Below are 19,616 nucleotides of genomic sequence, written 5' to 3'. Positions count from 1 at the left end.
CAACTTTGAAAGTGTAGCATACAGTAAAAGTTGTGACTTCTCCCAAATTCTAAACTGTCTACTAAAAAATAAAAAAAATAAAATAAAATTTAACTCATTCCACTGGTCTTAATACAAAGTCCAATAGCAGTGGCTCCCCCAAGTTTCAGGTGACCCAACAGCTTTCATTTCCCAAAGTTCTTCTTGCTTAACAGCCAGAAGAACCAAACAGAGTAAGAAAATCGACTATGTTTTTCTCCTGATTATGATGTCTATTTAACTGCCAATAATTAAAAGTGATTTAGCAATACAAATCCTTCCAAAACTCATCCACACAAGAGCCCTTTGAAGAACAGGTAGCATTAACCTGTCTGAATTCTGCATTATCTCAGTGGAATTTCTGAAATGGGTCTCTAAGCCATGGTTCTTAACTTTTAACACAAAACCACTTACAAAAAATGAACATTCTGGCTCTGCTTTCACAGACTCTTAAATCAGCAGATCTGAGATAAAGTTCAGGCACCATTTTTTTTTTTTAATCTCCATAAATAATTCTGAAATTACCATTCAAAAGAGTAGTCTGTGGGCAGAGACATAAGGATACATATGTGTAGACACCTACCTTTTATGGATGCAACCATTTATATGCCTTTGAGAATACAGTAAGATTTGGGGCAAATCAGACTTTTCTAGCACTTTCCATGTCACTGACCTGAAGTCCCCTTTATTGTTCACAACCCTCTCGGGAGGACAATACTGGGCAGAGCTTTCTAGGACCACAATGTCAACAGTCCTTGTATTGTTCCCACGTTTGGTCTGAACATGACAGCCCCAATTTCCGGTTGATCCAGCCTGAATATTAGAAATGGTTAGGGCACTGCATGAAGAAAGATATTAAAAAAGAGAGAAAGTGTGGTTAGGCAACAGGGGACAACAGGGGTTTCTATCATTTATTTAGTAAATGTGTCTGAATGCACATGGTACTTTTAAATAAAAATGGACTTAAACAACGATCACTTATTTAAGAATTTCCGTAGCAAGTTAGGACAAGCAGGTAAAGGGATACTTCACATGTTAATGTAAGAGTTGTAAGAGAAGTATGAATATTCCGATGGTACATGACAACTGAAATTTCTCCTGGGATAAGGGAGAAAAGGGCATTAGGGGTGTGGAGGGCAAACCAAGACAGATACATCATGGCACACTCTTCAGCAAAACTAATAGAGAAATTTCCAAACTATAGCTACCTTCCTATAGGTTCTGAGGAAGGTAACCAAGCATGATCAAATGAGAATATACTACCAAATGTGTAATAAAAATTATTTACAGTAAAATAATTTATGGAAAAAGATATTATACCATAAATGACTCATTAAGTCTCTAAAAAAGATGTAGTGCACTACTTAATTAATTCTGTAACAAAAAGACATTTTCCATGTAATGGTATACTTCGATTTATAAAACAGTTATATTTCCAAATAACTGTTAAGTTCAATTTTCAAGACAAAGCCACAATTTTCAAATATAAATCCTATTAATATCAGAACCTTCAAGAGACCTTTACCCCCTCCCACATGACTCATATGCTTTGCTTTGATGTAGAAACAAATGATAAAAAATAATTAGTAAAGCATGCATCATTTTAATTAACTTACAAAATTATATCTTGAAGTTAATCCACATTTTTCCAGTCTCCTAAATCATTAATGACTACACAACAAATGTTCTAATAAAGTCTTTGAGGCAGTGTTATTCTAAATCATCAAAGAAAACGCTTATCATCTTCACTGACCAACTTATTAAATAAACCAATACCCTGTAACAACTATATTCAAGTTCAAGTGACACAAAAGAGTTTGACATTCAGGGGCCTCCCTGGCAGCACAAGGGTTTAAGTCTAAGCACTGTGAAGCTATCTGCAGCCACAGGCTCACCCACATGGAACAGCAGACCTCTCCTGTCTTACCCACTGCTCCCCTCAGCAGTGTATTTCAGTTGATCCGCCTGTTCTGCTCCCCACTCTGTCTCTGGTGAATCCTCTCACCACCCCTCCCATACACACACCCCTCTGGCCTAGCCCCCAGTTCTTGTGTGCATAAATAAACAAATCTTTAAAAGAGGAGAGAGAGAGAGACTGACAATCAATTTAAGTAACCAGAGGCCTCTCAAACATTCTACAAGAGACAGCACTACTGAACTAGGAAGAACTGTATAAAATATCATCCTCTAATCCAGGTTTGCACACTTTTTTGGCTCACAGTATCTTCACTAACTAAGTTCACTTTTCTATGGCTCCCATAGCCTGCCCCCAAAAATGTAAAACAAAACAAAATCCACACAGTAATTCTGAATATTGAATTAAAACCCAAAGCTGTATATCTGAATCCTAATAACTTAGTAATCATTTGAAAAAGCAACACATAAATTTAAAAAAAAAAAATTTATTTTTAAGCTACTACAACTACTTCCTAGTGGACCTTATGTACCTCTTGTTCGTTCCAAAATTAATCAATACAGATTAGACAATGATACCCTTATTTCTTGTCCACGATGATTTTTACATAGTACCTGCTTTGTAACCACAGTTAATTGCCAAAACTCTCAACCCCAATACAGCACCAACAAAAGGAAAGCAGCATGATCTCATGTCTGCCTGGTACTGGTAGCTATTTGGTGTCTTATAAATGCCAATGGCGATAAGCTTCCTCAAGAATTCAAAGTATCCCACAGCACCTCTGCAAACCCACTGTGGTCCCGTAGGACACTGAGTACACCCTTTGGAAACTACAGTCCTAATATAGTTTGCAAAAATTTTTAAAACAACTTCTAGTAATATCTTCAATATCAAAATTATTTGTGTAACTTTTTCAAGAATCCTCAAGGAGCATATCTGGAGATTTAAAGAGAAAGAGGTGACACCAATTTCATTTCTAGGAAAACTATTAACTCTAGATTCTTACTAATATAGGATCAATGATAGCAGCAGTCCAGTGAAGAATTAACAGGTACCGGGGTCTAGCCAATTCAATAACCACTATGTTCCTTTTCTAATTCCCTTATTATTCTGAGGCCAACTCTACATAAAGAACTTCTCTGTCTTCATAAGAAAGATAATCATTTTAGTCAAGAGTCCCTAAAACAAAAATGTTAGGTAAAGTTGCTATCCTAAGAATTAACTTTTTTGTACTGCTGTAATGTACTGAGATTAACTTATAAAAATATTTCTGTACAGCATATTTTAATCTAGCTACTTTATAGCTACAACGTTAAGAGTTTAAATTAAACTCCTTTATTCAGGAAGGTGTTCCATTATGTTTTTAAATCACTACTGTTGAATTATATATCCTTGCCAGTTTTACAAGAAACTGCTTAAAGTGTACAACTGGGTAAGTTCTGCCATATGTAAACACTTGGAGATTAACATAATAAAAATAATATAACAATTATAGTAGTCTTACTGTGACTTAATACATTGTTTCTGAAAACTTTATCCCCTAATAAAGTAACTCCAATTCTGGAAATAGCAGGGTAGCTGCTATCAAACTACCATCCATACAAAATGACACATGTCTGAACACACGGACAGTGATCCAAAGAGGTAGAAATGAGAGATAAGTTGATAGAAGGAAAAGTATTAACTGTAAAGAGTAATCAGGAAATTTTTTTATAGCTTCTGCCAAAGGACATGCCCTACTCAAACAGAAACTGACCATCTTACTGGTTGAAAAATGACGGGAACAGAGGTGGAAAGGCGCCTTGCAAGAAGTCCAAAGTTCCACATACAGAATCCACCCAGATCTCTAACTGACCCTGTCCTTGGTACAAATAAGAGAGCCAGCAAGAAGATTTAATTTAGCTGCTACCTTCCACAAAGACAAAAGCAGGAGTTTAACCAAGCTAACTGCTTAAGGAGGTGGTATTCAGCTCTTTTCAAGAGAATATAACAGAACCCAGAGTTAGGAGTCAGCAGCAAACTTTTTCCTCCAAGGCCAGGCAGGCTATATTTTAGACTTAACTGGGTAAGAAGCAACATCAAAGATATTATATAGATACTTCTACAAGGTAACCATTAAATTAGTAAAAAATATTTTTTAGCTCAGAACAGGCCAGACTTGGCTCTCAGACTTTCCTTTGCCAGATTCTCCTCTATTATAAACAATTCACAATGTCCAAGATAGATTCCAACATTACTTAACATATAAACAGTATTTTTTAAAAACAGAAAAATATAAATCATATTCAAAAGAAAAAAATCTGCAGTGGATTTTGTATACTCAGGACATGCTGAACAAAACAACACAACATTAAATCAAGCACAAGGTGAAATGATGGTATCAAGAGGTACTATAAAACAATGTATGAAGTTGCTGCTGACATAAAATGCTGACTTTGCTACAGCTATGACCCCACTAGGCAACAGGAATTTGGGCACTACAGTAGTATATGCCATCTGTCACTGATAGAAAAAACACCATTACAGGACACAAGACTATAAGGTGAGTGATAACACAGTATGTAATTTTAACCTGTGTTTTATACTCTATAAAGTTCATATGAATTAAGTATTTTGGTGCTCACACCAAAATACTTGGGGTTTCCAGGACTTTTTTTTTATGCTGCTGAGGTAGAGAAAACAATTATCTTAAACTGAAGCATAAATCATAAGACAGTGAATATTAGGAGATTCCTAAAAGGGAAGACCTGCTGCATAGCAGCAGGAAATGGTTAACAAAAATTGGCACTGAAAGTTTACATTGTTTCTTCTAAAAACTTTAAACAAAAAGTCTTTTTTATTCCATACTCTTTTCTACCAAATGGGCTAGGAAAAGATAGCTACTTAATTTTAGAAGATAGTGAGGATTAGAAAAAGGAAATGCCAGATGTCTGCATTTTTAAATGCAAGGAGATAAAATATTAATTCAAATTCCAACTGAACATTACAATTCTGAAAGAGTAAATAAAGGCTACAGAGATAATCCCTCATCTAAGAAAGATTACCTTGCAATCAACGAACAGTTGTGAATCATGTTCTTTTCAACAAAGATACCTTGGGATTCATCAGTTTCAACTATTCGCCCATCCTGATACCATAACACTTGCATATCCTGGTCAATATATGAAGCCATGCACTGGAATGGAAGGCTGTCTCCCTCAAACACAACTTGACGATGAGATGGACTCATGTAGAAAGATGGTAATTCAAGGGGAGGATCTACAGACAGTAAAACAAAGGCTCAGTAAACAAACACAGACCATATTCACAGTTCAAATATTGTTCAGTTACCTGCATCTTAATGCTAGCACCAATAGGCTGCCACTGACTTACATGGGTCTGAATAAAAACAAATATTACTTAAATTAAAATGAAACCATTTCATAATCATTGATGACATTTAGAGTTGTTTTTTACTGGTGGTATATAAGACTGTCAGATGATCACATAATCGGTACTTAAAAAGCAAGTTATAAAATGATACTTAAATCTGGAGAATGGAACTGATGATAAGTAAATGCTGATAATATACAATTTTAAAATGTATTTTGAGACTATATTACCTATGATTAAACCACTGACTTCTGGTTATAAAAGTAATGCATACTTATTACAGAAAATTTGGCCCATTGAACAGAAGAGGGAAAGGTATAATCCCTTACTTTATTATCATGTTTACAAAGGTGTAAATATTTCCATGCAGTCAGAAAAAAAAAAAAGATACTCTATTATATATGCAAAAGTGCAAACAAATACCATTCAAAGCCTTCAAAATATTTAGTTCATATGTCTAACACAGTAATTCTACTTTTATTAGTAGTCTGCCTTGAAGAATAGTAACAGATATGCAAAGATGGATACAAGGAAATTAAGCCTTGCATTATGGAGTGAGAAATTATTAACAACCTAAATATACCATAATAAGGAAGTTGTGAAGTCATAGCTCCACACACAGAATAGACTGGTATATGTGTACTATTGTGCATGATGAGGAAGCTTCCAGTATTTCAAGTTTTGAAAGTACAAAATGTCACTTTATGTCACTTTATGAAGTATGACACTTTACGAAAACAAAGGGAAAAGGTAAGAATGACATACCAAGGTGTCTTTGACACTTAAGTACCTGTAAGTGATAAAACTGTAAATGGGCACTGTTTTATTTGCTTCTTTTAGTTTTTCACCTTTTTAAGCCGTGTTGAAATGTAAGTGAACAAACTAAGATATTAAAAGTGCTGATTTGATAAACATAAATTTTTACTTTTCATAAATAATAATTTTAATCCAGAGAACATATTTTACTTATGAGAAAGCAATAACAAAAATAATAAACAGGAAAAATACTGATAGGATTATTTTTTCGCAAGCACAAACACCAAGATGGAATCTCCCTCCATTTTAAAGACAATTTTGGTTTAAAATGTGGCTTGCTTTATGCTTTACAGGTATTTTCTTCAGATATTTTCCAAAATCTGATTTTTTAATAGTCGTATACCACTTATTGAATGGCTGTGTAACAGTAATTAAACGAAAGCTCTCCTTCTGAGAATTTAGGACATGCATATATATACACAAAGTCTGAAGACGGACAAACATAGCTGATCATTTCCTAAGAATTAAGCCCTACTTACAAATCTGCTAGATCAACTCTTAAGAAAACTGATACACATTGGGAAACTATGCTATATATAAAAAGGCTATATCAATTCACACTTCTGCCAACAAACAATATGATTGCAGCCTCAGATTTTATTCCTACCCACAAATTCCCACTTGCCAAATGATTGAAAATCTAAAGGTCTATTCCCATTCACCAAGTGACCCAAAATCTGAAGACTTTTAATATTCTCCTGTAAGTGGGTTTTTATAACTGTTGAGAACCTAAGAACCTTAAAATACCAATCAAAAAAAAATTTTTTTAAACAAGCTGACTTAATTGTAGGCATACACCAAAGATTACTGAATCTATGACAATGGATGGTTTGCATCAGTTACAGCCAAGTATAAAGAGAAATCTATAGATTGTCAAGAAAAACAAGGTAACAATAACAAGTTCAAGTACAGGAAACACTGAGTTTTTCCTTCGTCCTTACCGCAGGTCAGCAGCTCCTGCTTCACACCTGTCACAGGCTGGGCCTGCAGGGACTTAGGATAAACACATCTCGTGTCTCGCACCGTGATGTTCCGCTCCTTTACCCAGCGATGCATCCACAATATGTTACAATCGCACAAAAGGTACTCCGTCTGAAATTCTCTGTAGCATACAAAATTTAATTAAAACTAAATGGCATTTCTCTCTCATAACTATCTGAGGGTTTGGGTGGCATTCCCACTCTTATGGAACGTTCCATCTCTTGTCATGCTCTCCTTTCCAACAACAGGATGTGCTGTGTCTGACCCAGCACTGATCTAGGGTGGACTCTGCTTTTGATCAGAATTCATATGTGAACAAACTATTTATCATCCCTCTTCCAGGCAATGAGCACCATAATCTCAGGGACCTGGAAAACCAAATCCCAACCTTTTTGTCTCTCAGACTTCTCCCCATTCATCATCAAGCATGTGGAACTAATAATACCGGATCTTGAAGCCTTCCCCAGTGTTTCCAGCATCACTGCCAGGTATTGGCCTAAGTACCTGCAAACTCAGTTAATTTTGGCAACATGTGCGGTTCCCAGGGTTACACACGGTCTGACTAGAGGCTGTCTCTGAGCTTTCCTGCTACATGCCAGGTATTTACAGACTTAACAGATACAGACTCAATCTGTAGTATACAAATAAGAATACCGCATACCTGATAGGAAAGGAAATAGAAAATTAACTCTATTTGAGAGTCGAAGTTTTATAATTTCGTAGCTGGATATAAGAAACAAAGGGAGAACATACATAGCTTGGATAGAGGCAAAATTCCTCTTTTAAGAAGCACTGCTATTCATGTGCCACATTATGCTTAAGCCCAGTTCATCAAAACATTTGCAAATACTGTCCCCTACCAACCAGGGGGATATTATTTAACAGGAGGACAAAATGTAAATATAACCAAAATGGATGTAAAGTGTCCTATACAAATGAATCAACAAAGATCTAAGAGCGCACATGAGCACCTGTGCTTCTAACACAGAGGATGTGTTGGCCCCCACTTCATCTCTTCAGTTTTGGGGGGATATGGAAGAGGGGATGGGGGAATGAGATACAACAAGAAGAAAGTGAAATTTTCTTGAAAGCCATACCAGAAGGATGATGGACTGGGTTCTAATTCCTAAGCACTAACTTCGGTCAATTTCTAGCACAAGCAAGTCATTTTTTCTGATTTTTAGATGAAAATACTTCCCACATTCCTCAACCCAGTGTTTTTTCTCCCTATGCTCCACAGAAATGGCTGACTTGAGTTCACCAAATATACTAAAAGGAGATGTTTTCATCAAACAGCAGGCTAAGAATGGTCCCGGTTATAGTGCACGTACAATTCCCACCACCCCCCTTGTTTTGATCCTACTCCCTCCTCCCCCCGCCGTAGTGTGTCTCTAGCTTATAATTGCTTGTTGATTTTGATTTTTACATTATTATAATTGTATGGGGACTATAACCAAGATGAAAATGCATACACTGTGCAAAAATGAAAAACAATGTAAAAAATATATAAAGTTAAAAAAAATTAAAAAATTGAAAAATAAAATGTCAAAAAAATAAAATAAAATAATGGTCGTGGGACCAGAGAAAGCAGGTAGAGAGACCCAGTGCGACTGGAGAGGTAGGTACACAGGACGGGATGGAGGCAGAAGATGCCTGACCTGTCAGCTGCACCCCAGTGAAAGCTAGCACATGACAGGTTTAGGAAAAGGAAAACAAGAGTGGGGAGGGCACGAAGAAAGAAGTCCCTGCACACAAAACAAAGGCATCTAGTTGAAAAAACAATTTTTCCCCTGGGGGGAAAAAACCTCAATCCCATAAATTTTATACCCAATGAAAAATTGAAAAACTTTACATTTAACTGTAAGTCCAGTAGAAAAAAGTATGACTTGGAATTTGAAACACAGTAAGGTTTATTTGAAAAAAAAAGAAAACGGTTACTTTCAAAAGGAACTACTGTAAAGTTTCTCACTAAATATCCTCTTAAGTGTTTTGGGATGAAAAATTCTGCCAATTCTAGAGCTACAGAGAATTATGTAAACATGACTATATAATGACTTCATAACGTAGGCATTCTACCTAAACATTCCTAGAAACATCAGTAAAAATTGCGAAATCACTTTGGGTAAAAGATTATAGGATAAAATTAAACAGTACAAAAATATTCTCAACTATAATATAACGTGTTGATAGGGAGGGATATTTAATTCTTTGAGGATTTAGTCATTCCCTCCTTAGAATACTTATCAGAGTCAAATTCAAAAACAAAGTCAAAGACAACAAACTACAGATTCACTTACTCTGATTCACTAACTCTGATAAGTATCATGTCCAGTTTGCATATTATTGAGGCTGACAGTATAATTTTCAATGTGAATGCAGTCTCTCAATGAGATCCTAATTTTTGTAAAACCACAGGATTTTCCCTATGAAATCTCTTAAACTATGTAATAACTTCACTTAAAATTTAAGATCTAAAGATAAATTTATCAAAACAGGAGAAAATAATCTTACTTACAAAGAACGTAATGAGCCAAGATAATCAAATGTTCCTTGAGATAAAGAAGAAAACAAATTCCCTGAAAGGTTTCTGGAAAATAGAAAATAATTTCTCTTTTACAAATACTAACAATTAGGTATCATTTTATACTATTTCATATTTCTCCTACGTGTCCCATAATTGTTACATCATGTTAGCAGAATTTACAAAAGTGGCTTTAAATCTTATAAACAAACAAGAATATGCTCCTGACCTATAAATTCTCACAACTGGTACAAAATAATAATGTGAGTGTTGACTCAGGCTTTGGGACCCCCAAAACTTTACCTAATAAGGCAGAAATAAAAAAAAACGTGTGCCTTTTTAAGTTCAAAAGGAAAAAAACAGAAAATATTCACATACAAGCTGTCCCACCAGTTCCTTATTCTAAAGACCATTTGCTAATGAGTCAAATCCTTTGGTCAAAGCTATACATCCCTCTTGAAAAAAAAATCAACAATAGTCTCCAAATGCTTTTTCATTGGTCAAATCATAATTATCCAACATTATAATAAATTTTCCTTCATAAATGCCTCCCTCATCTTGCCTATTTTTATGCAAGTCTCAAAATTAAAAAAGAAAACTTAAAAGGAGAAATTAACAATGAAATGACCTCAATCCAGTTGCAAAGTAAAATGAAGACTGCAACTGAGGGGATTTTAATTATGAATAAAACTATACATCTTTCTTTTATTAAAAAAAAAAAAAAGGCTAGGGCCTCCCCTGGTGGCGCAGGTGTTTGAGCACAGCACTGTGAAGCTGTCCACAGCCTCGGCAGCGCGGGTTTGATCCTGGACAGCCAGCGAGGGTCCCACATGGCACAGGAGACCTCTCCTGTTGCTCCCGCTGCTCCCCTCAGCAGTATTTTTCGTCAGTCTGCCTGTTCTGTTCACCGTTCTGTCTCTGGTGAATCATCTCACACTCCCGCGCATCTGGCCTGCACCCCGGTTCTTGTACAAATAAATAAATCTTTAAAAAAAAAAAGGCTATATAGTGTTCCCCCAAAATTAAAGTACACCCTGAAAATACAAGTTTGCTGACTAAAGAATTACTTTGTTCTACCCTAACAATTGATTTGAAATTCCCTCCCTCACTAATAGATGAAATAGCTCACTACTTACGCCCTAATAGCTTTTCAAAGTCCAACTTGAACAAAATAGAAGAAATATTATAAAGAGCCTGAGAGAAAGATAACCAGGCTCAATCCTACGAGACCTCTACCCTAAATCCCCATTTCATCCTGTACCCTATTCCTTGACTGGTGTTTCTAAAACATACTTTTAAGCCTTTTTCCCAAACAAATGTCTTTTAGTGGCTTCATATTATGGGTGTCTGGTTTTCTTTCTCTCCCCTATTAAACTCTATTAGATAACTGGAACTTACTTATTTCTAGTTACTCCCAAAGAAAGCCTGGTTATTATCAAAGTCAAAATCACAATCTACAGGATAGCTTATTCAAAGTCTCATATAGTATGAGATAAAAAAGATGATAGGTAACCAAATCTTAATTAATTCTTATAACTTTGAAGTATTGTTAATCCTACTTTACAATGAAAAACAGAAAAGCTGAGAAAAATATAATTCACCCATATTATGTACAAGTCAAGTGCTCATTTAACGTCTACTACCATTGGCCTCTCCCTTGACAAACTGACTATTCTTACTCCTATCAGACAGCATTTGCTAGATTTGCTTTCCTTTCTAACCATCCAAATCTTTGCAACCTTCTGGACCATCAGCACAGGCTTTAGCCCTTCCATGAATTTTTCCCATACCAGACAAAATTTGCTCCTATCTCTCAAAAGGATCATGTCCTCTGGGGTTCACACTAAATCTGTGAGGTGTGTGTATACACACACACAGAGTCTGTCTTTACAGTGATGGCACCTCATCTCTAGGACTTCATTTCAAGCTCCTTGTTCCCTACCACTACTATAATGTCTACAGTTGCTGCTTTAATATTAAACATACATTGAAGGTGTTCAGCTCTGGATCTTGATTCCAATGCTTGCTAATATTTTCACAGGAAAGAAAGGTCTACTTACAGACGAACCAGGTTGGTGAGTCCTCGGAATATGTCTGCATTCAGGCAGCCTATTCGATTGTTTGTCAGATCCCTGTGGAGGAAAAGAGAAAATATCTTCAATCAGTTATTTTGACAAGTGAAGCTTCCAGACAGTTGATATTCCAGGCCAGAACCCAGGTGATATACAAGACTTTTCTGCATCGCACACATTTACCTACCTTAAGTGAGATGAGGGTACCAGTGAAAGAGGAAAAATCCTTGTTTTCACTTATTTCTGGCATACACAAGTTAAATACTGTTTAATTACAGTGCCCTCTCTAGTTTAAGCATTGAATCCTGTGACATTATTCAAGATAAAATGGAGTAGGAATGTGAGACTCCCCCTTACTACTTGAGATGCAGATCCTCAGACCCGTGCACAGCTCGCTAAGCCAAGGCAAGTTAGTGGAGTAGAATCTCAGCCAACATCTTACAGACAATGGACAAAGCAGCAAATTATCAAAAGGCTGAGCTTTCATTTCCTCAAAAACATCTGAAACTTAATGCTTTCTAACCTCATTGCTTACATACTTCAAAGTTTTGACTACAGGGGATAAACAACAGAGTTTTATTTTCTATCACTGAAGCTCCAAGTCAAAGTACTTTAATACCACAAAGCTGATTATTTTCCCCAGTAGCTCTAATGTCTTAGTGTTACTATCAAATGTCACTTTCCAATTATTTTTTTTTCTCCCCAAGCCATGAAGATATTAGTAAATATTTTGGTATTTCTTCACTTATTTTGTTTCACCTGATTGAGGACAGTGAACACAATCTCAAATTTTCATTAGAGATCTTTATTGTTCCTGGTTTAAAGTAAAAGCATCAGGCTGCGAGAGAAGATGTGACAATGTCTCTAACCTTCTAGTGGGAAATCATCCTTTTTCATTACTGGGTTTAGTAAACTATATGCAAGAAAACCCCAGAACAACAAATCTTCATTTCATTAGACCTGAGATATTTCATTCTGTTCTTGGAAAAAATAATAGAACCAGCTTTCTACACCCAACTTTCACAAGTAATTTGACCACATTCTCCTCAATGTTCGTATTTCTCTCTGTGTGGAGACACACATTTGCTTTGTGTGACAATGAGTTGCTCTTTGAAAAGCAATCGGTGCCCCTCCCTACCCATTTCTCTCCTAAAACTACAGCATTCTAATGTAAGTTGGCAAAGGCAGAAAATGTTGTCATCTGACTAGAAAGTCTAAGAACAGAGATCTTAAATCAGGTGCCTACTCATTAGCTACCCTTAGACATTTCAAAAGTTAGCTTAGGTAATCCTGCTGTTCACAATTTCCTAGCTCCATCTCTTCTCTCTCAGGACAACTTTTGATAAAAAACAAAAATCTTAAGCAATGCAAATCTTTATCTTTATCTTTACTCCAGCTCCTCAGAATATTAAAGCTAAGTATTTAATCATGTGGGACTTTTTTTTTTTTATTCCAGCTGATCTTCCTTTTATTTCTGGGTTTTACTGTTTAAGAAAATTAGACATCATCTTGTGAATGGTTGCTTAAACAAGCATTTCTAGGCTCTATTCATTATCTTGTCTCAATTCTGAGTTTTAAATGGTACAATTACCATTGATTCTTTGGGAAACAATTTCATTATAGCGATACCTATTTAAAATGGTATTTAGGTATTGATAATGGGTTTTCATTTGGGTTGAGAATCAGTTTGAATTTGTTGATAAAGCAAAAGAGAAACTAAATGGGCCTAGGATTAACCTACTTCTTCAGTTTATTCTTCAGAAAGTCACTTAATGTTCCTGATTCAAATTATCTCTGAAATAAAAGCAAAGGGAGGGGACACTCACCAAACACTTTATATGTGGCTGTCAAAGGAGTTACACAATTGAAATGAATGATTTAAGGCCTCATAGGGAGGACTGCAGTATCGAGAAGCAGGCAGCAAACAGCACTACTATGTATCTCTACAAAGCTCACTGGGCTCACAACTAGGGCTTTCTCAGCGGGTACGCTGTATTCCATAAGTTCAATTACAAGTCAGCTGTTTGAAATTAAGAATGTATTTTCAAGTGGGAAGAACATTATAAATGGCAATTACCTTCTTAAGCAGGAACACAAGAGACTACTTAGTGTGTAATGCAATGAAAAAATGCTAAGGCAACGCCTGGTACAATATTAGTAATTAAATTAAATGAACAAGAAATTCTTTTAAATTTATTTCAATGACACTACTTGAGAAATTATTTACTGCAGGGTAGAGAACTGGTTGGAGAACCTGAGATAATCTGCAGGATCCTTCAAACCTCCAGATTAAACTGCTTTTAATTAACAGTGCAGTTTCCTGCACCCTCATGTGACATGGAGGCTTCATTAACACTACTATTCTGTTCCCAGAAAGCGGTGAATAAAGAGAAAAAAGACTAAGAAGTAGTTGTATTCAATAAGGGGGGGAGATGATGGAGTTGTAAAAATAATCCAGAAGTTCTCAATCTTTTGCATCAGAATCACCAGGAGGAATGGTTAAAAACAAAGGTGGCTTAGCTTCCATCCTACAGTCTGAAGAATGGATTCAAAATTCTTTTACATGGTAATTGGTCATCAAAAATCTAGACCCACCCTGATTAAAATGCTCCTTCTGCTGTTCACCACATATTCATTCCTCGGGAGCAAAGTCAACTCTATAAGTTAGCTGTTCCTATGACAGGTCACTCCCCTCTCCCTGGTGGGTCATTAGTTTGTCCAGCATAGGGCATATGGATGTGTTAGGATGTACTTTCACCATTTACCTCTTTCTGAGAGTCTCTGGGCCTTTCCAGAGAAGTCCCAGGAGGGTAAGCACTCAGCACACAACTGACGGCTTTAGAAGTTATAGGATGGGGAGACCGTCCACAGGGCTGACTGCGGAGTGACTCCTCAAATGGTGCTCACACCCCAGAGGCAGCATAAAGAGAGGAGAGTCACTGAGCTCCCAAAGTAATGGAAAGAAGACTATGGGTTCAGAGTCAAGTTGAATGTGCTCCTAACTTGAAAAATCATCTAGAGATGATAACTGACAGTCAGTAATGATTTGATTAGTATAAGAGGGACACAACCATCTACCACCAAATCAATTACTCTACAGATTGCTATTAAATGCTATTTTTCTATCATGGAACTGACCTAGAGGACTTCTGAAAATTATTAAAAATCCTATCTTTCGCTGTGTTAAAGTTTAAAGTGGGTAAATATTTATTTATAAAAGAATAGTTCAAACTATAGGCAAGCAATTTCAAATACTTACAGTCTTTTTAGTGATGACAGTCCCCAAAAGGCACCTGGATCAATATTACTAATAAGATTGTTTCGGAGGTCCCTGTTAAAAAGAGAAGAAAATAACTTCTTCAACACTGTGACACGTATTTAAGCTCATCAACACTGTAACAAATATTTAGGCACATTATTCTTACCTGCTAACAGGAAATAGTAACTGTAGTAATGGAAGTTTAAGGCAAGTTCACCCCAGCAGTAAGTAGCAGAGGCAAAATTCAGGTTTGAGAAATCTGGCTCCAAAGCCATTTGTTTTAATCAATGGAAGAACAAAGGCATATGTCAAAATAAGATGTATGCACCCTAATATTCAAATTCAAAGTTATCTCTAAACTCTAATCCTATATATTATTACTGCAAAGTCTGTTATACCTTAGCAATCAAAATAAATAAAGGAAGCATACATAATTAAATTGACGTTTCTTAAACCATCTTCAAAAATACACTCTCGAAAATTTGTGCCATTTCAGTTTTCGTATTTTTCCTGCCTCGGCTTCCATGGCTGTTTCCTGTAAAATGCATGTGTGACCATTCACAATATAGCTCACAGCAGGGACCCGGCAGGATGGCATCTGACAGCAGACACAGCTGCTCCCCATCTCCTGCATGGCCCCACTATGTCTGAGTGGACCACTGTGGGGGGCAGTAGTGGTGTCACAACCACATCCTTCCACCAAAGGGGGATCTGGGCTGCCTGCTAAGGCTGCTGCTAGCTTCTGGGTACCTGGGCTCAGGTGGGGACTCTCAAGTCACTCCATCCGAGAGTTTGGCCAGACTGCTGCAGAGACCTCACAGCCAGCTATGGAGCACCGAGAAGCAGAATAGTGGTCCGTGGTCCACTTCTGTGCCTGCACCTCCTCCGAATACGTAGCTGACCCACTGCAGACACTGAGGGGGGCCCTTCCTGGGGATTCATCCTACATAACCTACCCACTAAGGCCCCATTTCTTGGGGTGCCTGAGGTAAGAATGTGAACAGAAATTCTGCCGTGTCTTTTCTCCCTGTCTTCCTTCTTTACATAACAGCCCCTGCCACACGCCAGCTTCAAACTCCACTCATGGAAATTATGCGGGCTCAGTGCCACATTGCGTAGTGGCTGCAAGCAGTCACCAGAACAACAACAACGCTCAGAAGCACAGCAGGGCAGCAGGTGTTTGGGCCTGGCCGATGTTGCCTGAGGTTGGAAAGGTGTCCTGGAAGTAGATCCTGAACCATGTGCCACCTGTTACCACAGCACCAGGTGATAGGCCGTTGGGGTCTGTTGTAACTATGCTCCACCATGGCCATTCAGCCCATGCCCAGGCAGCCTAGCCACTCAAAGAAAAGTCCTGTGTGCAACATGCCTTGGGCCGCTTTCCTAGGAAGCACCACAGAGCAGCGTCCTTCCCTCCCTGCTCAGCCCCAAGCCCCAACACCAGACTATTCCCAAAGGAGCCACCTGCCCTCACAAACACATCTCAGGACCTGTTTCTGGGGAAACCCAGGTTGTGGGTACTGCCCAGGTTATGACACTGATAATGTGAGCCCCCCAGACCCAGGGCAAGTATTAATGTGCACTGCAAAGACCTAAGCAGACTCCACCCCAGCCACTATTTTTTGATAGCAAATAGTAGAAAAGAAAGGAGCTTCCAGTCATTCAAAAATTCAACGGGGTATGTGAAGTTGGGCCAGAATAGCAACTATAAAAGCTTCCATATTTTTATAATAACAATAGCTATGGTCGACATCAATTATTTAACATGTGGCCGCTGTCCTACGCAGTTTTGCTTGTTGGCTTTGTTCTGCATCTTTCTCCTTGCTTGCTTTGAAGTAAAAAGCCCTAACTCCCAGGGGCCATAAGGTACAAACACTGCTCAAGAATTCCCAGTAGCACTCTCCACCAGTTGTCGACCAATCCTTGTTCATATTTTTCAAATGCCCTCACCTTAGCAATTGCCTGATTCTGGTCTACATTAAACCTAGAACCTGGGGGGATGGGGGAAGGGAGAGGGACAGGAAGTAGCCAAATTTCTATTGCTTTGATTACTGGTTAAGCTATAAGCCAGGAGCTGTTAGTGACAATCCTGCTTCCATGAGAGAAGAGTCAGTGCTGATCCCCTGGATCCGGGCAAGCCTGAAGTCCTAGTTTAAATTCTGGCCTCCTAGGTTCACACAAATCCCTAGACATTACTTATCATTCATTAAGATCTCACAATCAGTCCTAGGAGGTATTAGTAATGTTTCAGAAAGCAAAACTCGTATACAGGAAGATTAAGAAATTTGGGCAAGTTCTTAGTGCATCAATAAGTGGCCAATCCGCAGTCAGGATTTCAGCACAACTTCCTCAAGATTTACTAGAGGAGCCAAGTAAAAGGATACCTAAAGCAGAGACAGACAAAAAGCAAACATGTCAAAATTTGGCCATCGTTAACTCAAAAGTGCTCGAGAAAATGTTCTTTCAACTTCTCTATATATTTGAAAATTGGTAGAGTAAGAAGTTGAAAAAAGTTATTAAACATAGTATTGTCCAGCTTTCCAAGCTGGCTCAAAACCATCCACCTTCACGATCCGCTCCTGGCCCAGGTTCCACATACAACACACAGCTCTGGCTTGTGTGCCCATCTACTCTTCACTCAGAGTAATCTTTCTAAACCAAAGGAATGAACAAGACGAAAGCAAATGTTTAGCAAAACACAGTGATGGTGGGAGGGAAGGGAGAAAGTTGTGGGTAAACTGAGGAAAAGGACAGAACTAGACTTTCAGTGGTGAACATAACAGAGGATAAGTTAAGTCATGCTGTACACCTGAGAGTTCTATAATACTATGAAACAATGTCACTTCAATTTAAAGAAAAAAAGAAATGTCTCAGTGGGTCAAAATTTGCATGTGGTGAGAAAGAAAAGTAACAGAAGTGAATTATTCTAAACATAAAATCTCATCAGGTCTCTGAGCTGGCTGTATTTTTCATTTTTTTATTGAAGTATCATGGGTTTACATCACTGTTAGTGCTTTGGAGGCATCAGGTCTCTGCCTTTGCACGCAGTCACCCAATTGCACCCACCACCAAAGCACCCACAATCTGAGCTCTACCTGGAAAGAAAGTGCAAACCATCTGGAGTGAGTTGGCCATGCTCACCCTTCCTGCTCCAACTCACTTCTGTTCTGCCTGGACATCATCCTCCACACTCACCCAATGTCTCCTCACATCTAAGAGTCATGTTTGAGATGTTTCAGGAAGTCCTATTTCTTTCACCTCCAGACCCTGCACATGGCCTCCTATAGTCCTAACTCCTGAGCCCACAACCTCACCCCCACCTGCTTCTCCTGCCGGGCAAACTCCTGTTCACCCTCATTCCCTGGAGGAAGCACCATTCCTTCCTCCACAAAGTCAGCTCTGTGCCCGGAGCCCTTTTCTTTTCCTCCCAACACCCTCTTCACATGTTCTCACTCCTTCCCCATCGTCACTGAGACACCAGCAGTCCCAAGAAGGGTCTGTGCCTGACTGATCAGGAAGAGTCAGTCACTCAATACGCAGCGGGTGGTGTTTCTGTGATCTGTACCCCAAAATTCTTATGTTGAAACTAAGGTGATGGAATTAGGAAGAGGGCCTTTGTTTGATGAGGTCATGCAGACAGAATCCTAATGAATAGGATTAACATCCTTATAAAAGAGACCCTACTCCCATTCTGCTCCCCCTCCCTTTCTGCAACTCAAGGACACAACAAAATGACAGCCACCGAGGAGGCGGCCCCTCACCAGACACGGAATCTGCCAGTGCCTTCGTCTTGGACATCCCAGCCTCCAGCAGTATGAGGAATAAGCATTTTTATAATACCACCAGTTGATGGTATTTTGTCACAGCAGCAAGAGAAACAGTAAAGCAAGGCTGAGAAACAGAATTACATTACCTGACCTTTACAGTAAAAATCTTTTAGTAAATTATGGTTAGCCACAAAATCGTTAGGATGCTAGAAGTCAGAGAGTAGAGACTGCGGTCTTATTCAGGACCACTTACATCCCCAGTAAGGAGAGAAGGTCATCATGTCTGCAGCTGACCTTCAAGTAGGTCAGCAAATGTGTGAATGTGCTGGCATATTCCAGTACAAAAAAATGCCACCAAATTGTTAATGATTATTAAATCTGGGAAAGCTGGTGTTATGGGAGGATATTCCAGTAACTGTTCATTTTTTCTGTAGGTTTGAAAATCTGCAGAACAAAAATTACCTTCTGTCCTCAAGTTTTTAAGTCTCATGACATACAATTAATCATCAGGCCCAAAGTCATAATCCCTAGCTTCTCCACAACTAGACCCTAATCTTCCAGCTCAAAGAGAAAAGATGATTTTAGGAGAGAATTCCATCAGTATGTTTTTGACTTGTATTGCATAAGCTAAAAAGCTCTGCAAATAGAAATATATATAACGTCAGTTCCATTTTTTTAAAACATATGTTTCCCTTTTCAGATTTTAAACAGCATCTACAACAGAACTGATTTAGCAAAAGTAGTACATAAATTTGTGGACGATGATATACGGCATGTGTTTCTACAAAACACTTCTCATGAATAACTGAGTACTGTAATATGATTTAAAGATACACTTTTTCTTTAATAATAAAAAATTCTTGACATATTGTATAATATTTAATAATAGCCATAT

The 19,616-nt window shown here is 37.9% G+C and overlaps 1 protein-coding gene across 1 annotated transcript in view; it reads right to left on the bottom strand.

Annotated features, from left to right (window-relative positions):
- The window catches only part of ADGRA3 (adhesion G protein-coupled receptor A3), a gene marked incomplete at both ends in the record, with an annotated part of 95,267 nt that overhangs the window by 43,042 nt on the left and 32,609 nt on the right, over positions 1 to 19,616 (bottom strand). The window contains 6 exons of the mRNA XM_084233245.1: positions 692 to 856; positions 4,978 to 5,191; positions 7,063 to 7,223; positions 9,618 to 9,689; positions 11,684 to 11,755; positions 14,955 to 15,026. Of these exons, the coding sequence (XP_084089371.1) occupies positions 692 to 856; positions 4,978 to 5,191; positions 7,063 to 7,223; positions 9,618 to 9,689; positions 11,684 to 11,755; positions 14,955 to 15,026 (756 nt within the window). The remainder of the gene's footprint in view (positions 1 to 691; positions 857 to 4,977; positions 5,192 to 7,062; positions 7,224 to 9,617; positions 9,690 to 11,683; positions 11,756 to 14,954; positions 15,027 to 19,616) is intronic.

This window comes from Talpa europaea (assembly GCF_964194135.1).
Source record: "Talpa europaea genome assembly, chromosome: 5".
Lineage (NCBI taxonomy): Eukaryota > Metazoa > Chordata > Mammalia > Eulipotyphla > Talpidae > Talpa > Talpa europaea.
This window is presented reverse-complemented; position numbering and strand designations above follow the sequence as displayed.